Source organism: Pelophylax lessonae (assembly GCF_965119305.1).
Source record: "Pelophylax lessonae genome assembly, chromosome: 4".
Taxonomy (NCBI): Eukaryota; Metazoa; Chordata; class Amphibia; order Anura; family Ranidae; genus Pelophylax; species Pelophylax lessonae.
In genome coordinates, this window is record NC_138771.1 from 293,999,739 (window position 1) to 294,023,699 (window position 23,961).

General features: G+C 42.8%; 1 protein-coding gene across 1 annotated transcript in view; it reads right to left on the reverse strand.

The window, feature by feature from the left end:
* Positions 1 to 23,173, reverse strand: part of NUAK1 (NUAK family kinase 1) — a 144,136-nt gene extending 120,963 nt beyond the window's left edge. The window contains exon 1 of the mRNA XM_082255437.1: positions 22,690 to 23,173. Within this exon, the coding sequence (XP_082111563.1) occupies positions 22,690 to 22,989 (300 nt within the window). The 5' untranslated portion in view covers positions 22,990 to 23,173. The remainder of the gene's footprint in view (positions 1 to 22,689) is intronic.
* Positions 23,174 to 23,961: the final 788 nt, after the last annotated feature.

Genomic DNA, 23,961 nt, shown 5'->3' on the forward strand with positions numbered 1-23,961 from the left:
TTCACCAACTTTATTTGATTTCAATCTTCCCTTTTATCCAAAAGTAAAAAATAAAAAAGTAATTCAACATAAGATCAGGATCATGGACAACAACTTGACATCTCTGAAACAAGCTGGGGTTACTTCTGGGGCTTCAAATTTCTTAAGAATGAAATGACATTTTAGGTCTAGATAAGTGAGGAACAAATATTGCTAGTCATGTGCACAGGGCCTCTTTGTAGCAGACACATATTTGGAGGCATTGTTTGTGTGTTTAGCAAAATACTAGCTACAGCTATGCATACATTACTGTGCCAATTGTCAAAAGAATTTATTTGGAAACAAAACCACTATTGTAGTCTACATACTTTCTCTTATGATGAACAATACACAGTATTGCTTAGCTTGGATAACATTACATGGTAAGTGAATTCTGTAATTTTTTTCCTACCTTACCTGATCGTGGGGATGTGTATTTGATAGCAGGAAACTTGCCAAGCCGTATTAATACCAGGGCATACAGAGAGAAAGTATTTTCAGCATTAGAATAGTGACAGAGTAATGCTAAACTTGTTATTTCTAACTTTTTGTTCTGATAGGTCTAATTCTCCATTGAAGATATAAACAAATATGCCCACAAATCAGCAAAACAGTGCAGGGTTTCACCCTATTGACTGACTTTATCGTTAAAGCAATTTTAGAGCCGATTCACACTGGGACGACTTGGTCGCCTGACAAGTCGCCGTGGGTCGCCTGCCATAGAGTAGCTGTGGACCCGTTCTAATAGGAGTGACACAAGTCGCTCCAACTTAGAAAAAGGGTCCTGTACTACTTTGGGGCGACCTGGAGCGACCTGCATTGACTTCAATGATTTGAAGTCCGTGCATGTCTCTCCGAGGTCGAGGTGCGTGCTGTGCACCGCGACTTCACAGGTCGCCCCAGCAAGTCGGGTCGCCTGTATGTGATTCATGTAGCATTTACTTCCTGGAATCCACCTTCCCTTAAAGAGGTTGTAAACCTGAAAAAAAATTCTCTTCTTTTTGCAACCTGTAAGAGAAACACATAATGATCTAGTATGCATTGCATACTAGCTCATTATGAAATACTTACCTTAGAACGAGCCCCCGCCGTGCCATCCGCTTACCTCTATGACGGGCGACATGTCCAGTCACCCGTCTTCCGGGATCGCGGCATCCGGCCATCTGATTGGCCGGAGCCGCGGTGATGTCACTCCCGCGCACGCGCAAGGGAGCCGATGGTCACGGCACGGGTCTCTGAAGGAACGGCACGAGCGGCCGTTCCTTCAGAGCGCATGCGCCAGTGATGTCACTGGCTGCATGTAAGGTAAATATCTCCTAAACGGTACATGTTTAGGAGATATTTACAGTACCTATAGGTAAGCCTTATTATAGGCTTACCTATAGGTAAAAATGTCAGAGGAGGATTTACTTCCTGTTTAAGTCAGGCATGCATGCAGGAGTGTATGCTTAGCTGAAAAAGCCCCTCCTCCCCTACTGACTACTGGGATGTGTGAAATAATTTGCCTACACATGGAAAACAGAAAGTAACTGAAAGAAATGTAAAAAAAAAAGTTTAAAAACAAGCAAATATGATATACATTCCTATCCATTTACTAACGCTAGCAGCAAAAGTATTATAGTCAATGTGAATTGAGAAAGTGAAGTTCTGCTTTAAGAAACATAACTATGTTGTTTCTTCTCCAAACCCATCAAGCTTTGAACACTTCTGATGAATTATTGTGGCTGCCACCTGTTTACAGAATTAACATACTGACATGTATAGGAACAGCTTACATTTATACATTTACTATATGTGCAGAACACATGACTGTGCTACTAATCAAGTACTAAACACAACCACATTTTTCAGGTTACTCAATTCAACATGCACAATATTGTGAATAATCTTCTGTCGGATGTAGTCAAGTCAAATAAGACAAGCAAGCATGATTAGAAAGTAACCCATGTAATGTTCAGCCCTTTCCCCGAGGCAGGCTGATGAGGACAATATGAAGCTCTGTCAGCAAGGCTTGGAATGACTGAATTTGCAGTGACAGAAGAACGGTTGATAGGAGTGTGAATTATGTCACAGTTGATTTGTCTGCCAAATCTAAAAAAAAGAAAAACCTGAACCTCATGGCTGAAGAAAATTGCTTATACTGCATTATCCTTTTAAAGAAATAGATTTGACAGTAAAGTTATAAGCAAAATGACTCTGCTAAGTGACAATGGCTACTGACATCTTCATTCAGCAAACATATAAATTGATTTCTGTAATGACCTCGGTCCATGAAGTGCATCTGCTTACAAATAAACTCTTACTCTGGCAGAGAAAGGAAGGTTGTACTCCGAAAACTATTGTGTACCCAAAATTTTTGGTGCATGGGTTCATTTTGTTATGGTGCCTTTGACAACAATATGAACATGAAAAAAAAAAAAAGAAAATCTGGGATTTCCTAATTACATAGGGTCCTTTCACACGGCCGCTCCGTGTGTCCGCAGATCATCCCATCCGTTTGCGGATGATTTGCGGACATAATGTAAGTGAATGGCACTGCGGGTGTCAGCGGAATACCATCCGCTGACATCCGATTTTCCTCCTTTCAGTTCTGTTCCGTTTTTACGAACGGAACAGAACCCTATTTTTCCTTCCGTGTAAAAAACGGAAAGGAAGGAAAATCGGATGTCAACGGTGTCATCCGCTGACATCCGCAGTGCCATAGACTTACATTAGGTCCGCATATCATCAGCAAACGGATGGGATGATATGCGGGCACACGGAGCGGATGACAGAATGTCATCCGCTCTGTGGAAAAAAAAAAAAAAGTCCCGCAGCGGACCTTTCACACGGAGCGACCGTGTGAAAGGACCCTTAGAAATTGTCCAACATGGTAAAGAAATGATCAATGGCAGTGTCAAGGGTGACCAGCAGCTCTCTTATTGCCCATTAGGCAGATATATGTCCATGTACAAGAGCCCTAGGTCTGATGGAGATCTAAAATGTATAGCTAATAAGGAAAGGAAATGATCTAACCATCAAAAGATATTTAAACACACACAAACACACACACACACACAAGCTTCAAGCATGTGCGCTTATGTTTCTAATACATACCTAATCCTACCTGGTGCAACAATAATTTGATCATTCAAAAGACCTTTCACCCTGAACTCAGTCTTCAACAGTAAAAGACAACCCTTTTACAAGCCTAATTAATATCCAACTCTTCCAGTTTCTGCAGGATCAGGCTACAATCAAATTCTGTATACAGCAATACAAAATTACAATGCAATATTAAAAAGGTACATACAGCAAATGAGATCATTGATGATACCATTACCAACTTATTAGGCCTTTTTGAGAACTGTAATCTGCATGTCCAAATTATACAAGGCTATTCCACAATACTGTGGATTAGGGGTCTCCAAACTTTCTAAACAAAAGGGCTAGTTTATTGTCTTTTAGACTTTAAGGGGGCCCAGATTTTGGCCAGAGGGAGTGGAATTTTTCCTAGCATCATTGGGAATAAACATCGACACATTTTGGGATCAGTGGGAGGAACAGAGCCCCAATGTTGGAGTCGGTGGGAGCAACAGTGCCCCATAATTAGTCAGTGGGAGGAACAGTGCCCCATCACTGGAGTCAGTGGGAGGAACAGTGACCCATCATTGGCCACATCTGGAGGTATAATGCCCCATCATTGGAATCATTGAGAGGAATAGTGCCCCATCATTGGCATCATCGAGAGAAATAGTGCCCCATCATTGGCATCATCAAGAGGAATAGTGCCCTATCATTGGCATCATTGAGAGGAATAGTGCCCCATCACTGGCATCATCGAGAGGGATGGTGCCCCATCATTGGCATCTTTGGAAGGAATCTTGCCCCATCATTGCTATCATTGGGAGGAATAGTGCCCCATCATTGGTATGATTGGGAGGAATAGTGCCTGTGCCTCATCATTGGTATAGGAAGGAATAGTGCCCTCTCATTGGGAGGAATAGTGCCCCATCACTTGAGAGGAATAGTGCCTGTGCCACATCATTGGTATAGGAAGGAATAGTGCCCTCTCATCGGGAGGAATAGTGCCCCATCATTGGTATCATTGGGAAGAATATTGCCCGATTATTGACATCATTGGGAAGAATAGTGCCCCACCACTGAGAGGAATAGTGTCCCATAATTGGGAGGAATAGTGCCCCATTATTGGCATAATAGGGAGGAATAGTGCCCCATTATTGGGAGGAGTAGTGCCCCATTATTGGTATTATAGGGAGTAATAGTGCCCCAACATTGGTCTCATTGGGAGGAATAGCTTCCCGTTATTGGGAGGAATAGTGCCCCATCATTGGTCTCATGGGATGGAATAGTGCCAAATCATTGGTCTCATGGGAAGAAATAGTGCCCCGTCATTGGTCTCATAGGGAGGAATAGTGCCCCATCATTGGTCTCATAGGGAGGAATAGTGCCCCATCATTGGTCTCATGGGATGGAATAGTGCCAAATCATTGGTCTCATGGGAAGAAATAGTGCCCCGTCATTGGTCTCATAGGGAGGAATAGTGCCCCATCATTGGTCTCATGGGGGGAATAGTGCCCCAGCACTGGTATCATAGGGAGGAATAGTGCCCCAGAACTGGTATCATAGGGAGGAATAGTGCCCCAGCACTGGTATCAAAGGGAGAAATAGTGCCCCAGCACTGGTATCATAGAGAGAAATAGTGCCCCAGCACTGGTATCATGGGGAGGAATATTGCCCCAGCACTGATATCATAGGGAGGAATAGTGCCCCAGCACTGGTATCATAGGGAGGAATAGTGCCCCAGCACTGGTAATATAGGGAGGAATAGTGCCCCGGATACTGGTATCAAAGGGAGGAATAGTGCCCCAGCACTGGTATCATAGGGAGGAATAGTGCCCCAGCACTGGTATCATAGGGAGGAATAGTCCCCCAGCACTGGAATCATGGGGAGGAACAGTGCCCCAGCACTGGTATCATAGGGAGGAATAGTGCCCCAGCACTGGTATCATAGGGAGGAATAGTGCCCCAGCACTGGTATCATAGGGAGGAATAGTGCCCCAGAACTGGTATCATAGGGAGGAATAGTGCCCCAGCACTGGTATCAAAGGGAGAAATAGTGCCCCAGCACTGGTATCATAGAGAGAAATAGTGCCCCAGCACTGGTATCATGGGGAGGAATATTGCCCCAGCACTGGTATCATAGGGAGGAATAGTGCCCCAGCACTGGTATCATAGGGAGGAATAGTGCCCCAGCACTGGTAATATAGGGAGGAATAGTGCCCCGGATACTGGTATCAAAGGGAGGAATAGTGCCCCAGCACTGGTATCATAGGGAGGAATAGTGCCCCAGCACTGGTATCATAGGGAGGAATAGTGCCCCAGCACTGGTATCATAGGGAGGAATAGTGCCCCAGCAATAGTATCATAGGGAGGAATAGTGCCCCATAATTGGTATTTCTGGGAGGAATAGTGCACCATTGTTGATATCAGTTAGCAGAATAGTGTCTCATCTCAGTGGGGGGAATAGTGCACCAAGGGCCAAATAAAGGCAAGCAAAGGCTGCATCCAGCCCCCGGGCCAAAGTTTGGAGACCAGTGCTGTAGACAAACCATATAATGGTGTACCTAATATGCACCATAATGGAAGACCTAAATAACACTAAATAACACCCCCCCCCCCCCATTTGTTAAATCTATTACCAGAAATCCTATCAGATATATTACTGAAGAGGAAGGTATCACTGAAAAAAAAAAAAATGTTTAATGAGACACACATTTGGTAAGACTAAATCTATGTGCAGTTTATCAACTTCCTGAACTTTATACAAACTTAGAAAGATATTTTGTTTACCAGGCTTAAAATCATATAGGATTCTAGCACTGTTTTACGGAAACTGGATGAAATCTGAAATGGGCTGCTTCAAAACATTGCACGTAATACGCTAACGCACCCCAACAGCATTAATCTACCCTCAATAAAAACACATTGGGTTGTATTTACTAAAGCCACATCCACTGTGCACTACAAGTGCACTTGGAAGTGCGCTTGGAAGTGCAGTCGCTGTAAATCTGCGGGGGAACAAGCAAGGAAAATAAAAAACAGCATTTTTGTTTGCACATGATTTGATGATAGAAACCAGCAGAGCTTCCCCTTATTTTAGATCTTCCCCTCTACAGCGACTCCACTTCCAAGTGCACTTATAGTGCACAGTGGATTTGCCTTTAGTAAATCAACACCATTTTGTATTACAGTTTTCCATACACAAGCCACCAGCAGGATCTCCCTTCAATACTTTAAACCACTGTTTCTCAACCTTTTTTCAGTCAAGGCACCCTTTAAAAATGATGGACAGTCTTCAGGCACCCCATTCTAAAATGTAAAAACTATTTTAATTATTTTACATAATGCAGCAACATCCACACATAGGACACTCAACATTGGAGGTGATTTATTCTTCCAAAGCAAATACACTTTTGCAAACTGGTACTAACTAGTATTCCAGTGTTTCTCTTCTCCCTCAGTTTTTCTCCATCACTCAGCAAATGTGACCCCCAAATGCTGATGAAGAAGGGCAGGGGAGGGCCAAACAAGGATGCTGACATCCTCCTTATCAACGGATGATGCCATTGGTCGATAGGATGCCAGCAGCTAGAAGGTTGTGAGGTTGCACAATAAAAACCTGTTTTGTGTAACTAAAAGGAAGGCTTTATCCATATGCTAGTTTGTATGCAATTTTTGGGCAATGGTTAGGCATTTTGCCAAGGCACCACTGAAGAAACCTCAAGGCACCCCAGGGTGCCTGGGCACCCTGGTTGAAAAAAGCTGCTTTAAACCACTGACCTAGAACAAGAATCCATCAACCAAGAATTCAACCAAGAATCCATCATCCAAATCCACAAGAATCCATCAACCAAGAATCCAACCAAGAATCCATCATCCAAATCCACAAGAATCCATCAACCAAGAATCCAACCAAGAATCCATCATCCAAATCCACAAGAATCCATCAACCAAGAATTCAACCAAGAATCCATCATACAAATCCACAAGAATCCATCAACCAAGAATCCAACCAAGAATCCATCATCCAAATCCACAAGAATCCATCAACCAAGAATTCAACCAAGAATCCATCATACAAATCCACAAGAATCCATCAACCAAGAATCCAACCAAGAATCCATCATCCAAATCCACAAGAATCCATCAACCAAGAATCCAACCAAGAATCCATCATCCAAATCCACAAGAATCCATCAACCAAGAATCCAACCAAGAATCCATCATCCAAATCCACAAGAATCCATCAACCAAGAATCCAACCAAGAATCCATCATCCAAATCCACAAGAATCCATCAACCAAGAATCCAACCAAGAATCCATCATCCAAATCCACAAGAATCCATCAACCAAGAATCCAACCAAGAATCCATCATCCAAATCCACAAGAATCCATCAACCAAGAATCCAACCAAGAATCCATCATCCAAAGTCAGAATGAACTCAGAACTCCAGGTTTGCATACTTTTGTAGTTTTATCAAAAACCTCTATGTCAGTAAGTGTCAGGCTGTAAAAACTGGTGTGAAAATGAAGTCTTTGCAAGTAAAATCTATGCGGTTTTCCCATCAGTTTTCATGTATGTATATAGTGTGAACGAGTCCTAAAAAAATAAAACTGTGGCATAAGGATGTGCTTAGCTGAGAAAACCCCTCATCCCCTCAGGAAGATTCCTGGAATGTATGACATCATTTGCCTAAACCTGCAAACCAGGAAATAAGAAATGTAACAAAAAAAAAAAAAAAGATTACAAAAAATTAAAAGCAAGCAAATATAATATAATTTCCTCATCTGTTTACTAATGCTAGGATTAAAAAAAAGTAAATGTTGACTGAGAGAGTGAAGTTCCACTTCAAATAAATCAATCAAAAGTAAAATCAAGAAAAAAGAGAAACAAAAAATGTAGCTATTTTAGTAACACATTTATGTCATATCCTGCCATGAATTCCATAATGTGTAAGTAGGCACAGAGGCTGAGCTTGTAAGAATATCTTGCTACAGAAGCAGCAGAATTTACTACAACAGCTTGTCTTTGGTGGCTCTGCTGGGCAAACCTAAATAATTCAGAGGATGGTAGTACATTATTTAAAACCTCCCTGATTTACTTTCATGTGTAATAAACCGTTTCAATATTTTCAACAACATTTCATTGTATTAATTTGCAACGTAACACAAAATAATCTGCAAAATAAACAAGATACAGTATATATTAAGTGCAATTAATGAATGTGGTTTGACAGCCGGCTACAGTCAAAGTTCATCCTTTTCTTTCCATTGCAACCTCTTTTTAACTAAGGTGGCTCCAAACCAGTGCTGGAGAAGTAATCGTGTTTTAGTGAAAAGGTTCTGCTTACACTGATTGTACACCCACGCTTAAGGGCCAAGGATAAACCAGTGCTCAACAGGCATAATTATATATGGAATACTGTGGGGAAATTGGTAAACTTAACTTTCTGTGCATTACTGCCTTATTCACCGGAAGATTTTACCCCCCCTTCATGATCAGGGCATTTTTGCTATTCAGCACTGTGCTACTTTAAGTGTGCTTTATTGGCAATTGCTCGGCTATGCAAACTACGCAAATTAGATTTATATCATTTTTTTTCACATAAATAAAGCTTTCTTTTGGTTGTATTTAGACCCCGTTCACACTGGGGCGACTTGTCAGGCGACCTGGTCGCTTGACAAGTCGTGGTGGGTCGCCTGCCATAGATTAGCACAGGACCCGTTCTAATAGGAGCGACACAAGTCGCTCCGACTTAGAAAAAGGGTCCTGTACTACTTTGGGGCGACCTGGAGCAACCTGCATTGACTTCAATGATATGAAGTCCGTGCATGCCGATCCGAGGTCACGGTGCGAGCTGTGCACCGCGACTTCACGGGTCGCCCCGGCAAGTCGGGTCGCCTCAATGTGAACTGGCTCTTAATCACCAGTGGGTATTTTTTATTTTTTTTTGCTTGATAAACAAAAAAAAAAATACAAAAATTCTTGAAAAACAACACATTTTCCTTAGTTTCTGTAATAAAACGTTGCAAACAAATAATCTTTCTTCATAAATGTAGGCCAAAATGAAGTCTGCCACATTTCTTTGGTAAAAATAACCCAAATCAGTATATTATTTAGTGTGGGTGAAAGTTAGAGTCTACAAACTATGGTATATACAGCATATTTGAAAATTGATCAGTCCTGATTAGTGGTGGCTGGTGCATCCGGCCCCCTAATCTACAAGCAGGACGCATGGAGTTCAATGGGGCTTTTTTTTTTTTAGCATGTGATTAGAGCCAGAGGCTCTAATAGGCTAAAAAAAGGGTGGGCTCGGGGCGCTGAGCACTGCACCCCGAGCCCACCCAGTTTTGTGACAGTAGCGAATGAATATTCGCTATTGTCACACGGATCCTCCTCCTGGCCAATCAGGAAGTGGGTCTTAGACCCGTTTCCCGATTTGCCAAAAGGAGAAGCCATGCCATTGGCCAAGGAGGAGGAGGGAGGAGACCCAGAAGACTGAGGGGGAAGAACCCGAAGCCGCATATCCAGGCAGGGTGAGTGAGCTGGCGACGGGGGGTGGGGGGGGGTGGTTATGGTGTGTGGCCTGGTGTGGTCGGGGGGTAGTATTGTGCAGCCTGTCTGCCGCCCATAACCCCCGGCCCATGGAGCACCAGCTTTTTTTTTTTAACACTGTTATTGCTTTTAACAGTTATAATCACTGCTATAAGCAATAGTTGTAGCTGTCATGAATGGCTTTCATTTAAGACAGCTTGCCTACTATTGTGGTCTGTGACTGGCTACAGCTACTCACATGGTACAGGGTTCCAGGTACCATGAGAAAGCTGTGAGCCAATCACAGCATCACAATAGTAAGCAAGCAGTCATGAATAGATGTCATTCATGACGGTTTTGTTTACATTGTAATAAATTAATGTGATCATTATTATTGGTCATAGCGATCACGACACCCCAGCCGCTCTGAGCTGTAGATAAAGTGGCACAGGATCGCACCACTGTGTGCCCCAAGGGGTGCGCCAGTGGTCGTGTGCTGAGTGATGTACCAGTACATTTCTGAGTCTGTGGATGCCGCACGTTTGCAATAAAATTACTGTGGGCTTGCAGCAATTGGTTAAAGTGACTTGATCACTTAAAAAAAAAAAAGAAGGTAAATGCAAAATTAAAAAAGGTAACATGTCACCAAAACACAAGTCTGATGAAGAGAAATCACCCCCTAAAATCTCTATGGAAACTGACAGAAATCTCCTGTGGGACAACACATTGTGCTCAGTGGTTCCTCCCGCCAACCCCTACATCACTACTGATAATAAATCAGACAGTTTTATGAAAAATGTCAAATTCATAGCATGCCACTCCAGACTTCCTGTGAATGTTGTTGGAATACCTAAGATGTTTAAAGAGCTATGACAAGAGCATGTTTGTATGGTTGCAACAAAGAAGCTGTCTGGGACAAAAGATAACCAGGAAATGCAGAGGTCTCTTTCTTAGATATGGATTTATTGCAGAGATTTTATCTTTGTATCTCAAGAAATGTAAGAAATGTTGCCAAAAGAAAAAGAAGGAACTGAAAAGAGAAAAAGACCATATCTACATCCAGTTTGATAGCTCTTGGACTAGACAAACATCCATGCTGGCACTTTAATCATCATCTGCTTCTGCCCCTTTTGCTTACAGCACTTTCCTAAACACCATAACTTAGAAAAAAAGAATGCACTTTCTGCTTATACAATTAGTTACAGTGACATATTCTTGCAGTTCCACCAAGTGTACTGGATGCGGGCCCTAAACTTTTCATCACACAAAATTTGTTTTAAGTGTTACACTTATTTAAGGCCAGCGAACCATATAATGTATTAAATGCTTGGAAAGGAAGGTTTACATATTAAAACACAAGCATTTCACCTACAAAATAGCTGAAACCGCATATTTTCATCTGGGACTGCAAAAATATGCCAAAGCAACCTTGTTATTAAAATGTAATGCTATTGATGGTACATCATAAGCTGATGAATGTGTTCATTTTATTTGACAATTTGCATGTATAAATTACCAACAAATGTCAGCGTTCCATAGAGAACAAATTCAAAATTAGAGTAAAAAGGAGCTTAGAGTAGCTATAAGATTACGGTCTTTCCACTAGATCAGACAACAACCGTCTACCTCTACCATATATACTCAATGGACCAAACATGGTGGAAGTAAATTTTCTCTTCATCAGTATAGCAAGATAGGCATACACGATTATGTCACAGTTTGGGAAAATAGATCTTTAACCTGCCAAATCGTTCCTGCATCCTCTAAGGCAGCCTTTCTCAACCTTTTTAACACAGAGGAACCCTTCAAATAAATTTCTGGTCTCAGGGAACCCCTGCTAAAAATTTAAAATCTACAACTCATGACACATTAGTGTGACAGTCAGGCTAGGTTCACATTTGTTCACATTTGTGCGATGCGGGAACGCTGCGAATATGCAGCGTGATCCCGCATCGCATCCGCACCCCTGGCAGTTCACACTGCCATATGCGATACGCAGGGGGTGTCAATTAGATGTTAACGACACCCCCAGTTTGATCGCATATCGCAGTGCGATCTGACAGTTCGCACAGAATCTAAACGCACAAGTGTGAACCACTGTGCGATCCGATCCTGATGCGGCTCAAAAAATGCCTCATGTGCGTGTTTGGTGCGGATACAGTGCGAATTCAGCCATACAAAGAGTATGGCTGAAATTCGCACCGCACGTGAGATCGCATGTAATGAAGGAGCAGTGCGCTCCAAATTAAATGCGATCTCGCAAACCGCACTAGTGTGAACCGGCACTCAGTGGGAAGAATGCTCCTTACTCTTGTCATCATTGGGAAGAATTACCCCCTTACAGATAGCTAAAAGGAACAATGGTGTCTTTGGAAACTTATCTGAGAAGCAGAAATCACCTATTGCTCAAGGAACCCCTAGCAACCTCAGGAAGAACCCTAGGGTTCTACGAAACCCTGGTTGAGAAACCCTGCTCTAAAGTCTGCTGCCAGTTTTGCAAGATAATGACCACAGTAACAAATACACAAGGAGCCATTCTGGGTAAAAGACAATATATATTCCAAATGCCCCCATCCCTGCCAATATTTTAGCTTAATTATAACTACTTCTGTATCTTTAATTAAATCCCTTAGCTCAGGGCTTGACAAATTTGCCTGAAATCTAGGAGCCAGCTAAAAAAGTTAGGAGCCAGTTTTTTTTTTTTAAACTAAGTGCCGGTTCACACTCATGCGGCTGCGGCGGTCGCATGTAATATCGGAGCGCACTGCTCCTTCATTACATGCGATCGGCTGTGCGGTGCGAGTTTAGCCATACACTTTGTATGGCTAAATTCGCACCGCACCCGCAGCAAAGACGCTCAGGACCCTTTTTTGCAGCTGCATCAGGATCGGATTGCACAGCGGTTCACATTTGTGCGATCCGATCCTGTGCGAACTGCAAGATCGCACTGCGATATGCGATCAAACTGGGGGTGTCATTAAGATTACATTGACACCCCCAGCGTATCGCATATGGCAGTGTGAACTGCCAGGGGCGCGCTTGCAATGCGGGAACATGCTGCGAATTCGCAGCCTTCCAGCATCGCATAAGTGTGAACCGGGGCTTACAACCAAGCTTTATTTAATAAAACGGATACTAAATTTACAAATAAATACGACTAGAACTCCACTCTCTTCTATAGCGCAATTGGATGGAAACAGACTGTCTCTTTCCATCCGATGCCATCTGATCCGATCAACGGGATGGATAGAAAATAGAACCACCATCCGTCTGTTTTTGGCGGACAGGATCAGATGGCGGCAGATTACTGCTTCATAGAGGAGACTGAAGGGTCCGATCAGGTCTGCCTGAAAAACTGACAGGCGGACTTGATCAGACAGCCCGTGTGAAAGGGGCCTTCGGCTGTGGCACGGCGATGAGGAAAAAAAAAAAAAAAAAAAAAGATTATATATATATATATATATATATATATATATATATAGATATATAGATATATAGATATATATAGATATATATAGATATATATATATAGATATATATAGATATATATATAGATATATATATATAGATATATATATATATATATCTATCTCTCAATTTTTTTTTTTTTAATAAGAATTGGAAAAAAAACTTTTTTTTAATAATTAAAAAAAAAAAGAAAAAATTATTTATTTTTTACATTTAAAAAATAAATTAATAATAATAACCATACTCCCTGTCCACTTACCTTTAAGCAAAGGTAACTGGACAGAGAGATGAAGCCTTAAAAAAACTTTCCTTTCATTTCCTCTTTGGAAGGAGATGGAAAGGCATTAAGAACATGCATTACTCCCGGCCACCACAAGAGGGCGCCAGTTGCCCTAGCCTTTCTCATCTCACAGAAGAAGGCCGAAAAGCCGGGGCCTCAATTTTTGGACAGCGCGGAAGTCCGTGCACTCGAGGAGAAGGTGGGGGGCTCAAAAGGGACAGGACACCCTATGCAGGGCACCCCAGGCGCCAGGTCGCTAATTCTAGTCGCAAATGCGACCTGGCGCCCGGGTTTGTCGAGCCCTGCCTTAGCTTGACAATAGGAACCAAGATCTCCATCTCCAAGGTCAGTGGAAGGAATAGTGCCCCTTCCTATCAATATCAATGGTATCAATGGAAGGAATGGTACCTCAGCCTTGTTGTCAGTGGGGGGAATAGTGTCCCACTGTTGTCTCATTAGGAGGAATAGTGCTTCATCATGGGTGTCAGTGAGATAAATAGTACCCCATCATTGGTATCAACGGGAGGAACAGTGTCTACTTTTTGGTGTCAGTAAGATTAATATTGCCCAAAAATTGGTATCGATAAGAGGAAGAGTGCCTCATTATTGGTGTCAGTGCGAGAAATAGTGCCTCATAGTTGGTGTCAGCAGGAGCAAGGATCAGATAAAAGCAAGCAAGGGCTGCATCTGGCCCCAAGCCAAAGTTTGGAAACCACTGGTTTATAGTAAAAAGAGATTAAAGCTCTGATCATGTAAATGTGTGGAAAAACTTCCACCTACTGTATCTTCAAACCTTGCCTGCTGATCTGCAGTTCTAAGGTGAAACTGTTGTCCGTTTTACATGATTGCTGTCCCTCTTGTGCACAAAATGCAAACAGATTCCAAAGCAGTGGTAATTATTCAATTAAAGCAGATATTTAGCTGGCAGGTTTGACTCTGAATAGCCCAAAATAATACAGCAAAAAATAAATATTTTTGGTTAAAGATGCAATATATTCTCATGTGCCATGTGGTTTTAAGGGCTTATATAAAAAGACTAGTGGTTTGCACACTCTATAAACTGAAGAAAATTGATGGAAATTTTCCATACTACAACTGTATTTTACACTTTATTTACAAAATGCAGAGAGCAGTATAAGGTTGCAAACCCATTTTCTTTCTATTCATTTGTATTGGTTTTGAGACTCAGACGAAAGCAAAGAGCAAAGATCATTTATCAAGCAGACATCACTGCTTTATAAATGTGCCAAATGATAGAAAAACAGAGCTATAGTGGCTTCTAGATAACACCGCTACTTTAAAATTGGGCCCTGTATGCCTACAAGAGATACAGTTCAAAAATGCAGTTATTACAGCACGTGCTTCCTGTTCCTTCATCTCTACAGAATAGGAGGGTTTTTTTCTAAAGTTCTCTGGGCATGTTATACAGTACAAGGTGAATTAAAGAAAGCAGCAGAGCTCCCTGAAAACATTTACAATTATTTCCAGAAAACCATTATCTGAACCTTTTATTTGAAGTATAGTGGGTCATCCTTAGAAGTTTACACAATCTTTGTTTGTGGCATTTGGTCAGTCCTTCCAAATGACGTCCAGAGCACAGATAAACCAGACTTAAAGCCTAACTAAACCTCCTGTCCTTTTCGGCCAAGGAAGCTGCCATCTTGGCATCGGTTTATTCTGCAGCTGTCATGGTGCTGTAAATGTGATCGGTTGTGACACCAGCCATTTGATGGTTTCACAGTTTGGTTGACAGCAGAAGCAAATGTGACAGTTAGCATTCATGGCATGGAGTTGAATGTAACTGAATTTAGAAACAGTTAAATCAAAAGGTTTAGTTCCACTTTAATTTGGTAAAGGAACAAATGCCAATGTTCAAATGTACAGAGCACTTTATACATAACCACACACTGTAGCTACAAACATACAGTATCCCTACATGAGCCACACACCATAGCTACAAACATACAGTATCCCTACAAGACTCTTTCTGTATGCAAGCAGGAACATTTTGTCTAAACGTGCATATTTATTAACCAATAAGACATAAATGGTGTCACACTTATCTGAGTGAAAGGATAGCTAGAATACATACAGTGGGTATAAAAAAATAAATAAATAAAAATCACCCCCCTTTAAAATAATCTCATTTTTTTGCAGCCTGAAATGAAGACAGACATAGTTTTTGTTTTACCCAGCTGTATTTAACCACTTGCCGTCTGCTCACTAGAGCTCTACTGCGGCAAAGTGGCTCTTGTAGGTCTGACGACGTAGACCTACGTCGGCAGACACTCCCCCTTCTCGGTGGCGCGCGCGCGCCGCCGGAGGCTCGCTCCCGCTGTGTTCAGTCACAGCGGGAGTCGGGCCAGGGGAGGAGCAGCGGCGATCGCCTCTGCTCTTCCCCAATCGTCGGGGAATCGAGTCTGGAGATCCGTCCGCTTGTGTAAACAAAGCGGGCGGATCTCCTAAGTGACAGGCGGGGTCAGATTGCAGGGTGCGGCATAGCTGAACCTGCGATCTGTCCTTGTGTCACTCAGTCACCTCCCCCCACACACGTCAGTAAGCACCAGGCATACATTAACCCCTCCCTCTCCAATAAAATTAACCCCTTCCCTGCCAGTGTCATTTTTACAGTAACAGTGCATATTTATAGCACTGATTATCGTAGTAATGTCACTGGTACCCCCAAAAGTGTCCCGCAAAAAAAAAATCGCAGATCGCTGCCATTACTCGTTAAAAAAAAAACACCAAAAATGACAGAAATCTTTCCCTTAGTTAGTAAACGCAATAACTTTTGCGCAAACCAATCAAAATACGCTTATTGCGATTTTTTTTACCAAAAATATGTAGCAGAAAACAAATTGGCCTAAAATTATAAAAAATTTTGATTTTTACATTTTTTTTTGGGGGGGGGGGGGGGGGTTCATATAAAAAAATGTGAAAAATATTGTTATTTTTTCAAAATTTCGCACTTTTTTTGTTTATAGCGCAAAAAGTAAAAATCGCACAGGTGATCAAATACCACCAAAAGAAAGCTCTGTTTGTGGGAAAAAAAGCACATACATTTTGTTTGGGTACGGCGTTGCATGACCGCGCAATTGTCAGTTAAATTCGCACAGTGCCGAATCGCAAAAAGTGGCCGAGACATAAGACAGCAAAATCCTCCGGTGGTAACGTGGTTAATAATAGTGCAAAATTCACTTGCATAACATCCAAGTGAAAGATATCAACTTGGGTACAACCAGCCTGCTGGATTTTACATGCGATTACTGCTAGCGGCTGTTATAGCCGCTAGCAACAATCACTAAATTCTCCTGGTGGAGATGGCTTTCAACACCGCCCACCCCCATCGCTTCAAGGGATTCCCCTGTCAACACTGTCTGTGCTGAGGGGGGAATCAAGCAAATTTCTTTCCAGCCCGTGGTTGCAGGGAAACAAATTTGCTCCATCTTTGGCCAGCCTTACTCAGTCTCATTTATTGATGGGTGCTTAATAGCAACAAAAGCCTGTTCTCTATTCTATCAGTTGAAATCTGCGTTTGGTTGCTGTCATCAAGGACAGTTGCCTAAATATTAATCAGCCTGCCTTGACTGCCTAGCCTGATAGTTTTCTGCCAAGTAGATTCATCAACAGTCTTGAATTTCCAAAAGCATTAAACACCTCCTAAAAATATACTTTTAGGAGCAATCTTTCATAGCTGGCTAATGTACCAATCACAGCATATAACAAATCATTGTAGCAGCAATCTAATTGCTATGACAACACCAGCACCTACCAAACGTTATTTAGTGGTACAGAGCTATATAATGCTACTTCTGAAATATATGTATCAACTGAACACAAGACAGAGAGAAAAGGCTGTTACTTTTTTTTCCGTGACAGGAGGTATTGATCCAAAGATCCCAGGATTTCCGATGTGTTGCAAAATCTTTAGGTTTGTGGTCAGTCAGCCTTACACTAACCAATTATAGCTAATAGTTCTTGATCTAGGGTCATCACCAGTACAAATCGGACAGGTCGTGGGTAGTTCCTTGGCTAAAAAAAATCCCTGAAGCTCATAAATGCATGTAGTAAAAAGCACTACATTTAATGCAACACTGCAAAGCAAGAACACAGTATGACTGCTAAGAATAGAATTTCAGTTACATCAAAATGATTTAATAGGTCAAAACTTTCATGACATGTTGCTTTCTTGTTATGCAGCCAAATATAAAGATTATCTCAAAATACACTCAACATGCCCCTGAGCTCCAGTCATCGCTTCAGGCATGTGAGAAGCAGATTGCTGAACGTCTCTTTTTGGACAAGACCCTTTCTCCTGACATTGGCTGGCTTGTCCCAGTTTTGCATCCACTCTTGATCCCAGATATACAAGTTACAGACTGCTGTACAAGTGTGCAGGGCTCCGTTTGGAAAGCTGTAGGCATCCAAAGGTCAGAAAAACTGATTCAAGGCCCCACACAGAGAAATGTGACATTGTCAACAGAAAGATCAGAGTAAACGCCTGACCAGAAAAGATGAAATCCCATTGTTGTATGCAAAATGCAGTGTAGAATTCAGAGTTCACCTTCCATCAGTTTATAATAGAGCAACAAAAAGATGTTTACCCATTGGTTTCTACAGGGGTCTGCACTTTGCATGTTTCCCTTTGCATTATCAAATACGGGTACCTAAAAACAATAGATCTGGGATTCTGAACCAAACCACCATTTTATGGAAGATTTTGTGGTTGATTTATTTACTAAAACTGGTGCACGTCAGCTTCTGACTTTCGCTTGTTCAATTAAGCGTTGGCAATAAAACCTGGAAGCCAACTGGTAAGCTTTGGCAATAAAACCTGGAAGCCAACTGGTAAGCTTTGGCAATAAAACCTGGAAGCCAACTGGTAAGCTTTGACAATAAAACCTGGAAGCCAACTGGTAAGCTTTGGCAATAAAACCTGGAAGCCAATTGGTAAGCTTTGGCAATAAAACCTGGAAGCCAATTGGTAAGCTTTGGCAATAAAACCTGGAAGCCAACTGGTAAGCTTTGGCAATAAAACCTGGAAGCCAATTGGTAAGCTTTGGCAATAAAACCTGGAAGCCAATTGGTAAGCTTTGGCAATGAAACCTGGAAGCCAAATGCTAAGTTTTGGCAATAAAACCTAGAAGTCAATTGGTAAGCTTTGGCAATAAAACCTGGAAGCCAACTGGTAAGCTTTGGCAATAAAACCTGGAAGCCAATTGGTAAGCTTTGGCAATAAAACCTGGAAGCCAACTGGTAAGCTTTGGCAATAAAACCTGGAAGCCAAATGGTAAGCTTTGGCAATAAAACCTAGAAGTCAATTGGTAAGCTTTGGCAATAAAACCTGGAAGCCAATTGGTAAGCTTTAGCAATAAAACCTGGAAGCCAACTGTTAAGCTTTGGCAATAAAACCTGGAAGCCAAATGGTAAGCTTTGGTAATAAAACCTGGAAGCCAAATGGTAAGCTTTGGCAATAAAACCTAGAAGTCAATTGGTAAGCTTTGGCAATAAAACCTGGAAGCCAATTGGTAAGCTTTGGCAATAAAACCTGGAAGCCAATTGGTAAGCTTTGGCAATAAAACCTGGAAGCCAATTGGTAAGCTTTGGCAAAAAAACCTGGAAGCTCATTGGTAAGCTTTGGCATTAAAACCTGGAAGCCAATTGGTAAGCTTTGGCAATAAAACCTGGAAGCCAACTGGTAAGCTTTGGCAATAAACCCTGGAAGCCAATTGGTAAGCTTTGGCAATAAACCCTGGAAGCCAATTGGTAAGCTTTGGCAATAAAACCTGGAAGCCAACTGGTAAGCTTTGGCAATAAAACCTGGAAGCCAACTGGTAAGCTTTGGCAATAAAACCTGGAAGCCAATTGGTAAGCCTTGGCCATAAAACCTGGAAGCCAATTGGTAAGCTTTGGCAATAAAACCTAGAAGCTGATTGGTTTCTATGCAGAGCTGCACCAGATGTTGCACTCTCTAGTTTTAGTAAAACTCCCCCTATGTTACCATATCCCCTTTACCATACTGTACACATCATCATTACCAGTCTTTCTAGGTACCAGTATGACTTTAAAAGAGGTCAACAGTTTTGAGTTATCTGTATGTAAAGTAAAACCAAACTTGTAAGACTTTACTGGTATTTGCAATCAAAACATGGAATTGGTGTACCCTTACTGACAACGATACTCTCATGTCATCTAAAACATCAGTTCATATTCTCCACTTTAAATCCAGGTTGACAAATGCAGAAGATTTTACTAAATGTTCCTAAATTATTCAAAAGTTCCAATCCTATACCCCCATTATTTGGATTCCATACAACAAAGGAGTTTAGATACACCTGAATAAGAACCCCAGCTTTAGAAGATTTCTGATATTGTGTTCAGATCAGACGCTCCAAACCATGGTAATAATTGGTCAGTTACATTCGATTTTCGCAACTTATTTATCGTTCTCTCAAATACCCATAGGGTTTCAGTTATCTTTTTTAAAAGGACACACGCATTACATGCAAATTGTACAATCCAATTAGAATTTGCCAACCACAAAGTAATGAGAGGACCTACCTAACAGTCGTTTCCAAATATATCCAAACAGGTAGGTCATTAAAGCGGAGTTCCACCCAATCTTTGAAAGTCGGCCCCCGGTTATGCTGAACATATTACCTTTTTTGTCCATTAAACAGGTCCACTTCTGCTGTCATATCCAGCTGCCCATTGGCTACTGGGATATAAGTGTCATCAATCCCAGGAGTCAATGGGCAGCCTCGGCTTCTAGCATTGGGGTATTTGCACACACTGAGCATACGTAGGGGGCAGCACCACACTGCCCACACTGAAGATGGGAGCACACTTGCTGCAGAGGTGACAGTGAGTACATTGCCTAACAATATAACAAAAAATACATTTAATACATAACCTGGAATGTATTAAATAAGCTGCAACCATCGCGAGGGTGTTTTTTAGAGGAAAAAAAAGGCTGGAACTCCGCTTTAAAGTGATATTAAAGGCAGATTTTTTTTTTTAACTAACAGGTCATATTTACCTCCTATGTGTAATGGTTTTGCACAGAGCAGCCCTGATCCTCCCTTGCCTGGCCCCTCCCTCCTGCTGAGTGCCCCCATGGCAAGCAGCTTGCTATGGGGGCACCCGAGCAGGCTCACTCCTAAACAGCTGCGCTGTGTGTCCATTCCCACATAGAGGGTGGCTCAGCCCCGCCGCTGGTCTCTCCTTATTGGCTCACTGTGTGAGCCAATGAGAAGGAAGAGACTCGGGAGAGCTGCTGCTCTTGTGCACATCAATGGATCGAGAATGGACTCAGGTAACTATTAGGGTGGCTGCTGCACACAGAAGGGTTTTTACCTTTATGCATTGATGCGTGGACAACTGTAAATAAGCCCCCTTATCAGATTATCAGGCTGCATGGCACATCTTGGATAAATCTAGACATACATTTAGGCCTGTACTTGGAAGATCTGACAACCATATGACCATGGCATATAAATTCCTATGTAATGAACAGACAGCCCTGTATTTGACTAGACCAAGATTGATAGATCGGGAAAACCCTATTCAAACCAATTAGTTCTTCCCACAAGATTTGTCTGTGGAAATCACAGACTGACCATTAACATCTCTTACTCTAAATGTAGCCTTGTCTTTCAGTACCTTAGACTCGGTTCATATATATAAGAATTTGATGCACTTTTAATCGCATCCGATTTGGATAAAATGTGAATTGAACCGGCTTTTAATGGAGCCGGTCCACACATGTGTGGGGCGACCTCGGTGCAGTTTTAAAAAGGGTCCTGTGCAAATTTGAGTCTGGTTCAGGTGCGATTTCAGGTAAAAAATTTCACCTGAACCGGTGAACAGAACCATAACGGACTCCTGCATTGAAACCGCGCCTAAAGTGCAGCTCCACCCAAAAGGCGGCACAGTGGTGTAGTGGTTAGCACTTTCACCTAGCAGCGAGAGGGTTGCTGGTTTGAATCCCAACCACAACACTACGTGCCTGGAGTTTGCATGTTCTCCCTGTGCCTGCGTGGGTTTTCTCTGGGTACTCCGGTTTCCTCCCACACTCCAAAGACATGCTGGTAGGTTAATTGGATCCTGTATAAAAAATTGGCCCTACTATGTATTGGCCGCTCCGCTTCCCTCTGGGACCTGTGTGTGTTCCAGAAGATGGTGGGACCATCCATTGTTACGGTCTCACTCCTGGCTTCCCTTACTTGCAATGCCGGCGCCTGCACTCAAAGCCCGATGGACAAATCGGTTTGGGGTGTTGACATTGCGGAATCCCTGGCCAGGTAAGTGTCCTTATTTTAAAAGTTAGCAGTACTTGTAGCTGCTGACTTTTAATTTTCTTTCCCTCCAGACTGGAACTCCGCTTTAGTGCCGGTTCACACTAGTATGACTTGTCATGCGACTTGTCAGCCTGACAAGTCGCGGTCCGTCGAGGTCCGTTGTGTGGTATGGGAACCGTTCTAATAGGAGCGACACAAGTCGCTCCGACTTAGAAAAAGGTTCCTGTACTACTTTGGGGCGACCTGGAGCGACTTGCATAGACATTCATTCTGTGAAGTCCGTGCAAGTCGCGCTGCACATGACTACACAGGTCGCCCCCGAAGTCGTGCCGCTTCAGTGTGAACCGCCACTTAGAGTGAGCATACATGTCGCCATTTAGCAATGATCTAAATACAAGCGATCCATCAATTAAAATATTGAACACTTCAACACATTTTGTGACCAACCGATAAGATCATACAAAAATAACATCTATTAGTAATAAATGTAAACTATACATTGAAAAACGATCACATCTATCAACCTGAACTATGATCAGTTCTCTGACACACAAGCAGATATTTGTTTGATCAATCAGAAGCGCTCAGCTAAATTCTACCTAATAATTTCAGCAGAATCAAAATTGATCATTACAATCAAATTCATTGTAGCATTGTTCTTCAGTTTGATCAGTTTAGTTGCATAGAATGACAACTAGAATGGTCACATCGATGTGAACTTTATGGTGGCCATATGGGCTTTGATTTTATTATCAGATCGAATTCGACCAAAGTAAATTGATCGGCCAGGGTGGTCGTGCTGCATGGATCTGAAGCACGGAGATGCTTAGGTCATGAATTTGGTTGTATCTGAAATGATGACGTAATGAGACTGAAAACAAAGATGTGATCCATAATTTATGATTGATAAGTTATGACCGTAGCGATGGAAATCAACTTCCATAATGTAATGGGTGGTGAAGTATAAATGATTTCTGGAAGCGGTCCTATCCAATAAAGGTGTGATGGGGTGATAGAACTTACCACTCTCCCGGAGAACCTCTCGATGGCCCTCTTGACCTTGCCATAGGTGCCTTTGCCCAGAGTCTCCAGCAGCTCATACCTGTGCTTCAGGTTGTGCTTGTGGTTGTGTCTCTTAACCCCTTGCTGCTTGAGGCCCAGCTCAGGAGGGCTATTCCCCCCAGATTCTTCCTCAGACAGGGTCTGTGATGGAGAGGAAAGGTTCATCTGTTCCACCAAGCCGGCAGCCCCCTTGTCTGACCCCCCATGGAGGCAGCTGTCATCGGCATTGGCCTCCAGCATCTCAGCACCATCCCCATCCATGTCTCCTCAGCAGGAGCTCAATGTGTCACTTGGCTGTTGGTGGCAGCAGCTAGGCATCTGGCCCGTGGATGATCCCATCAGCAGACCCCCATAGTGCACAAAGCTCAGCTATGTGATCTTATCAGTCCGAGACAAACACTAAACAAATGCTTGGAGCATGATCCAGCACGCCGCCCGCTCTCTATCACTCCTCATCCAAATGTCCATTCCTCACACATAGATACATAGACTGGCCGTGCCGCTATCGCTCCGAGGCGTCAGTGCTGAGCAGAGCTGGAGGGAGGGAGAGAGAGAGAGAGAGGGAGAGGGATGCCCCGTGCCTGGCAGCAGCAGCAGCTGTCTCCATTCACCTTCCTCTAGATGTGGCGCTGCCTGGCCTGGAGCGCTGCTGATGTGCTAACATGAGGTGCACGGTGTCGGCTTCCAGGAGGGTGAATCACCTTCCCTGATGCCATCATCCTTGGCTTTCCTTCCTTTATCCCCTGAGTGTGCACAATCATGTGAGAGGCCCTTTTCATTCCCGTATTGTGAGCGGCGGACGGTGTGTGGAAAAGCCCATGTGGGTGGAGCGCACCCTCCTCCTCCTCCTTCTCCTTCCCTCACATTCCAGGCAGAGTGGAGCAGGGAGCCGGGGTCAGGCGGCAGGGCACAAGGCGAGGAGGATATAGGCTACTGCCAGGGAAATAATGTCTGCCTGCTGCTTACATCCTGTACCACCTAGTCCTGCTTCACTGCACCCACTGCCTCACATTGTCTGCTCTACCAACAGCCCTTTGTCTTCATCTCACAACACAGTGTGCTCACTTCACAGAATAGTGTGCCAAGTGCCCACCTCACAACACAGTGTGCTCACTTCACAGAATAGTGTGCCAAGTGCCCACCTCACAACACAGTGTGCTCACTTCACAGAATAGTGTGCCAAGTGCCCACCTCACAGCATAATGTGCTCACATAACAGCATAACGTGGCCAC